The sequence below is a fragment of the Pantherophis guttatus genome, chromosome 13 (genome assembly GCF_059756535.1).
Source record: "Pantherophis guttatus breed Tessera chromosome 13, ASM5975653v1, whole genome shotgun sequence".
In the NCBI taxonomy this organism is placed as follows: domain Eukaryota; kingdom Metazoa; phylum Chordata; class Lepidosauria; order Squamata; family Colubridae; genus Pantherophis; species Pantherophis guttatus.
The window spans coordinates 15,288,244-15,298,884 of record NC_142075.1 but is presented as its reverse complement, the minus strand read 5'-3'; the positions used below and the strand labels follow the sequence as shown (position 1 = coordinate 15,298,884).

The 10,641-nt window shown below is 41.6% G+C and overlaps 1 protein-coding gene across 8 annotated transcripts in view; it reads right to left on the bottom strand.

Annotated features, from left to right (window-relative positions):
• Positions 1 to 1,153: 1,153 nt before the first annotated feature.
• The window catches only part of ZFAND6 (zinc finger AN1-type containing 6), a 63,748-nt gene continuing 54,260 nt past the window's right edge, over positions 1,154 to 10,641 (bottom strand). For 4 of the 8 annotated variants that reach the window (XM_034421399.3, XM_034421402.3, XM_034421400.3 and 1 more), the window contains exons 5-7: positions 7,090 to 7,311; positions 2,023 to 2,136; positions 1,154 to 1,354 (exon numbers count right to left, since the gene is read on the bottom strand). In XM_034421399.3, coding sequence (XP_034277290.1) covers positions 1,206 to 1,354; positions 2,023 to 2,136; positions 7,090 to 7,311 — 485 coding nt within the window. In that variant the 3' untranslated portion in view covers positions 1,154 to 1,205. The remainder of the gene's footprint in view (positions 1,355 to 2,022; positions 2,137 to 7,089; positions 7,312 to 10,641) is intronic. The other 4 variants (XM_087877767.1, XM_087877768.1, XM_087877769.1 and 1 more) reach the window with 1 other exon arrangement.

Genomic DNA, 10,641 nt, shown 5'->3' with positions numbered 1-10,641 from the left:
TCCTCCGTCCCAAATTTTTAAAAATTTTATTTTAATCAAAGTTAAAGACGTGAGTGAACATAAATACAATACACTTAAAAAGTTCTTCATTCTTTGTATTGGTGCACGTAAAAGAACCCCATTAGCACAATTCCCGAGAAGATCTGCGAGCAGGCAAACTCTCAACATGCACGCTTGGAGAAAACGAAGAAAAATAAAATAATAAAATAATTAAAAAAAGGGGGAGAAGGGGAAAGAAAGAAAGAAAGAAAAAAAAAACCCTAGGAAAGAACCTCGAAGAGCAAGTCACACACACGCTTTTAAAACCTCAGCACTCTCTGACACACTCAGAAAACGAACGATGCATACATAAATAGATAGCGGGTGCAAACAAGCTATTATGATAACATGTGTATAAATTTTTTGTTAAGGGGGAGAGGGGAAACCAAGCAGCCTTAATGATTAAATACATTCAGTTATTGATTGCTAGTTGTGCCATACAAGGCATTACCAAAGAAGGGGGGGAAAAAAATAAAGAGGAGGGAAATTGTGCTGCAGAGACACAGAGAGAGAGAGAGAGAGAGAGAGAGAGAGCGAGAGAGCGAGAGAGCGAGAGAGAGAGAGAGAGAGAGGGAGAGAGAGAGAAAGAAAGAGAAAGAAAGAAAGAAAGAAAGAAAGAAAGAAAGAAAGAAAGAAAGAAAGAAAGAAAGAAAAAGGAATGCTATATACAAAATGAAAATGAAGTGTCTTGGGTTAATGCATGCACGTTTAATATGAGAAGTGGGAAAAGCACGGATGCCCTCCAACGTAACTTTGAAAAAGCCCTCTGCACTCAATATTTATTTGAAAAAAAAAAAGATGATAATACTTTTTTTTAGCCATGGTATCCATCAGTTTCCAAAAGGCCCACCTTCCTAGTGGATACAGTTGTGTAGAGTTTATGTCTTCATCTGTAGGAACTAAAAAACAAAGGACCATAAAAAGGAAAAAAAAAAGGTTGGTTTTGTGCTAAAAGGAGAGGGGGAAATTATATGTTTCTGCATGACATGCATGATGGGTGAGACTTGTCCTCTTGAAGTCTACAAGGGGCGGGCCAAGAAAAATGAAAGACTTATGTGTGTGTGTGTGTGTGTGGAGGGGGGCTTGTGAAAAGGAAGGAAAAAGCTCAAGTCAATTTTTCATCTGCAGATGGTCAAACATTTTAATATTCCAGCTACAGGAGCAGTTCAAATCTTCTGAATCTTTTCCCCAACAACTACAGGATTCTCTTTTCTGATCTTTTCAGCTGCGTCAGCTTTGTAATTGTAAGAGCAACTGTGGACATCTGAGTAACGGTGTACAGCACAGTAAACGTTCCCACACCTGCATTCAAACCCTGGAAGGAAAGAACAAAAGATGAAATAGCAATAGCCCGTAGACTTATATACCACTTCACACTGCTTTCCAGCCCTCTCTCTAAGCGGTTTACAGAGTCAGCCTCTTGCCTCCAACAATTTAGGTCCTCATTTTACCGACCTCGGAAGGATCGAAGGCTGAGTCAACCATGAACCTGGTGAGATTCGAACTGCCGGCAGTCAGCAGTCAGCAGAAGTAGCCTGCAGTACTGCACTCTAACCACTGTGCCACCGTGGCTCATGATATAAATATTATTAACATATTGGGGTAGGGGTAGGGTAAGATAGGATAGGATAGGATGGAATGGAATGGAATGGAATGGAATGGAATGGAATGGAATAGAATGGAATGGAATAGAATAGAATAGAATAGAATAGAATAGAATAGAATAGAATAGAATAGAATAGAATAGAATAGAATAGAATAGAATTCAATTCTTTATTGGCTAAGTGTGATTGGACACACAAGGAATATTTCTTCGGTGCATCAGCTCTCATTGAACATAAAAAGCTATAAGTGATAAATCATGGATCATAGATAGATCAATAGATCAATCATCTATTCTATTCTACTCTGTGAATTATCACCCCAGTTTTAGACTCACTGTTCAATTCAAACCTCCAAATGACTGGATCCAAGGGAACTTACCAGTGAGACCAACCTTCTTTCTGCACATAAAACATCGAGTTTTTTTCTGTTTGGGTTTGTCAAATGATTTGCCTTGTTCTTCCGAGGAAGGTTCTGCACTATCTGATGCCGAAGCTGAAGAGAAAAGATGGATAAAGATCAGGATACAGCCAGGACATGGGAAGCCAACTCAGCACAGTTCAAATCCAAAGCCTTGGGGGTCTTAACTCCAAGAAATTAACCTTGGATCCTCTGCCATTCAATCGTAACCATCTCACTCCATTTTTTTCCTCTATGAACAATTCAACATCCTGTTTAGAGCTGGAAAGAATCCCAACGATCATCTAATCTAATCCTCTGTAATGTGCAAGAAAATCATTTTATTTATTTATTTTGTGAATGGGGGCTGCCCAGTTTCTTCAGAATATACCCCAGAGACCTTCAGAATATACCCCTGGGACCCCGTTGGTCCCAGGACATGTAAAATAAAGGTAACATTGAGTATGAAGACTTGAAACAGCAACTTTTATGATTCTTTAGTGAAAATTCCTGCAGAAGAATGCCTCAATACTAAGTCTTCTTCACTCAACTTTTCAGATTAAGCAGCCCATCAAGATATATCCTTGTTTTTGGTACCCAAATCCAAAAAAGGAACCCAAATCCAAACCAATAGCAAGCTGTGTGTAAACCACAAGTGAAGAAAACTCTAGGTATTTTCAGCACTGGTTGTTGTCAATGGTTGCAAAGCCATCCTCATAAAAAACGTTTTCCTTTCCTTCTCACCACAAGGGTTTCTGAACATCGCGCCCAGTATTTTTGGGATAAAAGCCATCTCCAAAAGCACTGGGGCTAAATGAAAGAACCTGTATTTTGCATACAAGGGGATATATCCGTGACATTGCCAGAAAATATAAATATCATTATCCTCATCAGTTTACAGTCTACCTTGCTATGTATGAGATACTCAAGGTAGTTTGCTCAAAGTAAAAGATAACTCTTTTTTGGAGGTGAACCAACCACTGAAATTTTTAGAACAAATTAGAAGGTCTAATTTTGGATTCCCAAAAATGCTCTCTGGGGGCTTCAGAGTCCCTTGCAATTGCTTCTTAAATTTTTATCCCCTTCTCCCTTTCTTGCAGATGTTTAAGACACTCGTTTCACCCCTTAGGAGTTCTTGACATCTTGTTCTCAGAATGAACCCTGCCGTCACTTTTGAAGGATAAGAAAAGTCCAACCCAATCCAACTCAACCCAATCTCATCATGGCTTCACAAGGTGACCGTCATATTTCCTCTGACTGCTCCCATTGCTACAGGAAAGGATTCCAAGAAAGAGCTGCTCCAACATGGATTCACACAGTCATACACAAACCAACAATTCCAGACAAGCCGACATGGTATGCAAAAGAGCTAAGAACTAACTGAAAAGCTAAACTGGCAACTCGTTGACTGCTTAATTGGAAACCCTGTATCCGACAGCTACTTATACCAATGACTAGTAAGCAACACAGACACAAAAATGACCAGGTTTACACATGATGGATCAATGCAATCCAGACCATAAATCATTCTATGCCAAGGAGGAGAGAGATATTAAAGTACCAAAACAACAAAATGTTCCAGAGGAACTAATGCATGCAGAAAATCCTATTGACTAGTTTCGATAGAATAGTCACAAAATAATATCCCGTTGACCATCTCAATACAATAGTTCAGTGTTGGCGAACCTTTTCAGCACCGAGTGCCGAAACGGGATCACGCGTGCCAGGCGGCTGCTCTTCTGGTTTCCAGCGTGTGCATGCGCACTGGCTCCCGATTCAATCACTAGCAACCTGAATTAAAAGGGGTGAGATGATTGACCTCTACCCGAGATTTAGCAATATGGTGGAAGTGCCACGGCCTAAAGCAGGGGTGTCAAACTCGCGTCATCACGGCAGCATCACGTGACATATCGGGACTTTCCCCTTCGCTAAACCGGGCGGGGGAGGGGCCAGCAACGTGACGCATCCGGGCTGCGGGCCGCGAGTTTGACACCTCTGGCCTAAAGGATCTGCTATGGTTGCAAGATTCCATCTTGGAATCCTGGATCTGACAGTCCAATGTGGATTGGATTGTGGATTAGATAATCTTTCAAAGTCTTTCTTGGTTATTCCTTCCATGGTTTCATGAGTATCTGCCTTGGTCTCCTGTTGGCTGACCAAACTGGAGACCTTTGAAACGCTGTGATAGGTGGAATGGAAGACAGCTCTCCACAAAAACAAGATTAAACGAGCCACGGTGGCGCAGTGGTTAAGAGTGCAGTACTGCAGGCTACTTCTGTTGACTGCCGGCTACTTGCAATTTGGCAGTTTGAATCTCACCAGGCTCAAGGTTGACTCAGCCTTCCATCCTTCCGAGGTGGGTAAAATGAGGACCTAAACTGTTGGGGGAAAATATGCTGACTCTGTAAACGGCTCAGAGAGGGCGGTAAAAAGCACTGTAAAGCGGTATATAAGTCTAAGTGCTATTGCTAAATCTCCTAATGGCAGGCTAATACTTGGTTATGTTATCACATAGGATAACGTAACCATTCCATTCCCTGGATGCCGAGCGATGACACCACTGCTCCTTATGTGTTCATAAAATTAATGGCCCAAAGTAGGTCTTGAATTATGACAAGAGGAGACAATGGGTTTCTCTCACACGCTCATCAGTCATACAACAATGCAACTGACAGCAAACATTTTACTTGACAATGTAAGGCTGTGTGGAAATTTAAGCGTTCATTTAAGGTCACGCTTATTGTTAATTTTGCCTGTAAACCCTTTTGTTCTTTACGAAAACCGCATGAAGTTGAAAGGCTGCAAGTAGAAACATGAAAAAAAAAAAGAAGATTAGAGGAGAATTATGACATGGGAAATACACAAGCAACGGTGCGGAAAAGGTGTGGGGGGGAAATTGGCATACATTTATTGGCACCACATAGTTCAGAACAGCATTAGTAAAACTACAGGTAGTCCTCGACTTATGAACACAACTGAGCCCAAAATGCACGTGGCGAAGTGAGAAATTTTGTGAAGGGAATTTTGCTCCGTTTTACGACTTTTCTTGCCACATTTGTGAAGGGAATCACTGCAGTGTGTTAAATGAGTCACACGGTTGGGTGAGGGAATCTGGTTTTCCCCCATGGACTTTGCTTGTCAGGAGGTCACAAAAGGGGATTGCGTGACACACACCCACACCCCTGGGACACTGCGACCGTCACAAATGTGAGTCGGCGAGTCAAGCATCCAAAGGTAAATCACGTTGACCGTGGGGATGCTGCAGTGGCTGTGAAAGTATGAAAAATGGTCATCGGTCACATAAGTTACAAGTGACGTGGTTCACTAAGCGAAGTGTTGTTAAGTCGAGGACTGCCTGTATGAAGTGCATGCAAGACTAAAATGGCGGCAGAAAGTAGGAAGAGGAAGAGACATTTGCAAGCAGAGGATCAATTTGGCACAAGAGGTAGGAAAGAAAGGGGAAAAAAAGACGACAAAATATTTTACGTCTAGGTCTGATATCACTTGATAAGAATGGGCACCATTTAGATCAATTTTACCCTTTCTGATTTTCTCCAATTGGCTCCAGAACACTTAGCAAACAAATGCTTGATGCAAGAGGAGATTCCATGTTCTCCATCCTCACTGGGAGAGACACTCCTGAGCTCCATTTTATCAAATGTATCAACCAGAACTTCCCAAACCTGTGAAATCTGGAGCACAACTACTCTATCCAACCCCCAGATGGAACAGAATAGAAATTTTAATCACAATTAGGCAAACAAATTCTTTAGCAGCTTTAAAATATGAGTGTGCAACTGAGGCTCTCTGGGTTTGTAAATCCCCTTCCAAAATGATGTTGTTTTTAACGACGTAGGGAGTAATCAAAGCAAAGATAACGTTTCCTTTGAGCTGAGCCCAACTCCTGGGTGGCAGGGTGGATCATCTATTTTGTTATTTTGGCAATGGTACAGAAGGAGCGTGACTGGAATCAGTATCGACTTCCTAGCCATGCTGAGCAAGCACGTTGGCTCAGTTTTTAAGATGCTGGACTTTGCCGGCTAGAAAGCCGAAAGGCCAGGTTCGAGACCCGAGCGCCACGCATTGGGGTGAGTTCCCGTCCTTGCCTCAGTTCCTGCCAAGCTAGCAGCTCAAAAGCATGCAAATGTAAGTAAATAGGTATCACTTTGATGGGAAGGTAACAGCATTCCGTGACGTCATGCTCTATGACATCATGTCCGGCCACATGACTGTGGAAATGTCTTCAGACAGCGCTGGCTCAGTGGCGGAAACGGAAATAAGCACTGCTCCCTTATAGTCGGCGACAACTAGTGGAATAAAATCCGCAGGGACTCCTTTACCTTTTGTTTAACCTACTCATGTCTCCAGCTTAGTGATTCTATGATGGGTCTCTCACCGAAATACTAGCCACGTTCAACCCTGCATAAGTGTTTTTGGGAGATTAGCCAAGGTCAGTCAAATGTCGCTATCTATACTACCAGTAACAGTAATTGTATAAAGTTTTAATTAAGTTTAAACTAAATTACATTTAGTCTTGGCCTGAATCTATCTACTTTTTTGGAACATGTCCTCCAGAATGCTTCTTGAAGGCCAACTCTGCTCATGGAAGCTCTCATCTGTTAAAATTGAAAAGCCACATTTAAACAACAATCCTGTTCTCAAGAATTCAGAGGAGGAATAACCTAGTGACCTCGTTTGAGGGGGGAAAAGCTAACATTTTGGGTGGCCACTTTCCCACGAGAGGGGGGGAACTTCAGGCACCATCTAAAGCAAGATACATAGAGATAAGCCACTAATGGAGGCTTATTTTAGCCTTTGCTTTACTGAAAGAGCTCAACAAAATGCACCACTCCAAAATTAAAGGCTTTGCTGCTGGATTTTGTTATCGATGTGAACATCTGGGGAGGAGGAGGAGGACACAAAAATGGGGCCCTGGAAGGACATTTCCAGACACACTTCAACCATTTTTGTGACAAATCAGTGCAACCCAGTACACTGTTTTGGGAAGCATGGTTACAGCCTGCAAACTTAACAAGGAAACCCACTTACCTACTGTGGTTAGTGTTAAATCTGAATCACAGCTCTTCGTTTTGGCTCTTGAGCTCTCCTCCAGGAAATCAGGGCCATCTACATTATTGTCTAGGTTCACGTCATAATCACATTCTGTTTCTGAGCCCCTGGTAATGTCAGGTAAATCTGAGTTATCCATCGAAAATTCGTCTCCGGTACTGTCTATTGAAATTGTCTCGGCAAGCTCCACTGATGTTGGTTCTATTTATTCAACGGGATATGTATTTTAGGTTATGTGTTTGTGTTTTGTTTTCTTTAGATTTTTTTTTTTTAAAAAAACATGCTACATGCACAGTTTTAAAAACAATTTGTTTATTGTTAACATCCCCAGCCCCAACATAATTGGATTCAAGGTCTGTGAAACATAAAGTTAATTAGTTCTAGAGAGACATCAGATAACAGGGTAGGTAAATTGGTAGTAAGGATGGACTGTTTAGCAATGGGATGCAATTTTAGCCCTGCTGTGGTTAGAAGGAAGATAATAACAGCATTTATAACAAAAGAAGAAGAAAAGTTCATCTGAAGGTGTTACCCTCCATGTAGTCCTATTTTTCCATAACGCCCCGCCCATCGCTTCCTTAACTCTACTGGATTAATTTCCCTTGCTTTGCCAAACATTGGGAAATTCAGTATTCCTCTAACACAGACAAAATTCAATTGAAAGAATGCTTAAAAGGGAAGTACAGATGGTCCTCGACTTGCGACCACAACAGAATCCTGAATTTTCCATTGTTAAGCGAGACCGTTGTTAAGCAAACTTTTCCCCCATTTTATGACTTTCTTGCCATCGTTGTTAAGTGAATCTGGCTCCCCCCCCATTAACTTTGCTTGTCGGAAGGCTCACCCAAGGGGATCACATGACCCCGGGATACTGCAACCGTCATATGTACAAGTCAGTTGCCAACTGTCCATATTCTGATCCATGGAGATGCGGCAACAGTTGTAAAGTATTAAAATAAAACGGCCATAAGTCACTTTTGTCAGTGCTGTTGAAAGTTTGAATGGTCACTAAATGAAGTGCTATAAATCGAGGACTGTAGCAGAATGCCTGACAGGACAGGTGCTTTTAAGATCTGGAGTCCTCTTGGAAGATAAAACTGCATAAGATAACAAACCTGCTGTCATCTTTTGCATTGGGCCTTCAGGCCTGCCACATTTACTACTGTGGGAAATTGGGAGGGGGGGGAATTGTATGGAGCATGGGTGATATATAGTCAAAATAACATTCCTTTCTCAGAGAGTCAAGGACATCTTGCCCTGCACCTGGAGGGGTGTGGCTGGAAGGCATCTCCAGTTGGGACGGTGCTTTGATTGGACCATGTGATGGACATGTGGGTGCTGGGCAGGAACTTGGGCTTTCCTTTGGGTGGGGAAAATTTGGAAACTTTCAGATTCGGGTTTTCCCAGATGTACCAATATGTCATCTCTAATAAATTGGAACTTTGAGGAACTTCAAGCCTCAGAGTCTTCTTTCGTTGGGGGTGTTACTTGGAACCCTGACACCTGCATACTCAACACATCAAAACTAGACTGAAACTGTTAACAAACAAGGTATACAAGATAAGGATACCTTGGAGTCAAGGTTGACTCCTAGTAATTATTTATTTGAATTTATTAGCCACCCAACCCCAATGGACCTCAAAGCACATAACCATGTCCATGTGGTTGGGCACTGTCTTCTTCTACCATGTTGATCAACTGTCCAATCTATCTTTCAATCCTAAAGTTTTCTGGCTGTGTCCTATCCAAGAATTGTTCACATCTGATCCTGTTGATCAACGTTTTAAACTAACAAGATGTTCTCCAAAGTGGTTGCAGGTAGCAAATATTTCACATGCTCTCCGTCACTTCATTGGGATGCTTACCTACACTGTTTGCTGCCTAAATGGATACGCACATCCTTTCATAAGAATCCACAAGTGGTCAAGAAAAAAACTGGAAGAGTCAAAGATGTCTCTCTGCCTGTTTTATGTATATCATCCTTCCTGTATCAGCTGTTCCCTACAGATGTTGGGAAGCCTCTAATTTGGACATTTCCCTTCCCCCTTTTCTTGTTGGCTCAAGAAAACATGGCTTCATTTGAGATGAAAATGGATCATTTCCCTTTGACATTACCAAATCGTCTTACTGACTATCCCACCCAATGGGAAGGCAGAGAGCTCCAAGCTTTCCTTCTTCATAAAAATATGCTGTTTTCCTAAATCAGTTTCCATGAATTACAACTATTGGAACTGAAAACAAAATTCTGTATCAATCGGTTTACCTCTATTTCACATCTCGCCACATCCTGCTCATCCCACTATAGAAGAAATGTATAGCTAGAGCCCCCCCAAATTCAGATGAGACTCTAAGAGTTGCTACCACATAGTCAGATTACATTGTCAGAAGTGGGGAACTGCAGTGTCTGTCTGTCTGTCATTTATATTTATAACTTGGCTTTTACAAAGGAAAATCCCAAGAACGAAACCAAGAAAAACATTAGAGAAGCACACGTTCCAATTAAAAAAATACTTTAAAAGCATAAAAAGCTATAATAAGAAGCAAGTATTGAAAGAGATTTCTGCATAAAAAGATTGTGCATGCATTAAGTGACAGCATTTGGATTCCAAAAGTTAAATGACGAAAATAAAGGATAAAAGTGAGCTTTTGAAGAGTAAATCAATCTAAAGGACTCTAGCTTTCTGAAATAAAGGACTCTCCTTTATAATGAAAGATATATGTGGTCATCATACTTCTAAAGCCACCAGAAGACTGACAGCTGGAGCCCCACTGACTCTAAGCCATCAACCCCTGGCAAGAAGTAGTTGTCCAACTATTAACTTTGGCAAAATCTCAACATATGCTGCTTTTGGTCACAAAGCCTGTTCATCCCAAAAAAAATTCATTCATTCATTCTTTCTTTCTTTTTCTTTCTTTCTCTTTCCTTCCTTTCCTTCCTTCCTTCCTTCCTTCCTTCCTTCCTTCCTTCCTTCCTTCCTTCCTTCCTTCCTTCCTTCCTTCCAGAAATACTGTATTTTTCAGAGTATAAGATGCACCTTTCCCCCCCCCTCCAAAAAAAGAGGGTGAAAATCTGGGTGCGCCTTATACTCCGAATGTAGCCCTGCCCAGCTTCTCAAATGGAAGTTTCAGATGCTGAAAAAAGCATCAGAAAGGAAGCTTCAGAAAACAAGCCCCCAAATAGAGCTTCAGGAAAAAAGCCTCCAAACAGACCTTCAGAGGCTTTTTTTCTGAAGCTGTTTTGGAGGCTTTCAGAGGCAGAAAAAAACGGTTTTTTTCTGAAACAAAGTTTCAGAAGTTTCAGAGGCAGAAAAAAAAAAGCAAGGCACAGAACTCACAACCAAGGAACCTGTTGCTAAAATTCACCTCTGGGAACAGCTGATTGGGGGCATTCCGGGAGGCCAATCCACCCACCAATCAGCTATTTCCTTATTTTCCTCCTCAAAAACTAAGGTGCGACTTATACTTCGAAAAATACGGTAACTCAAGGCAGAGAACATATCCCACACACCTTCCTCCTCCTATTTCCCCCAC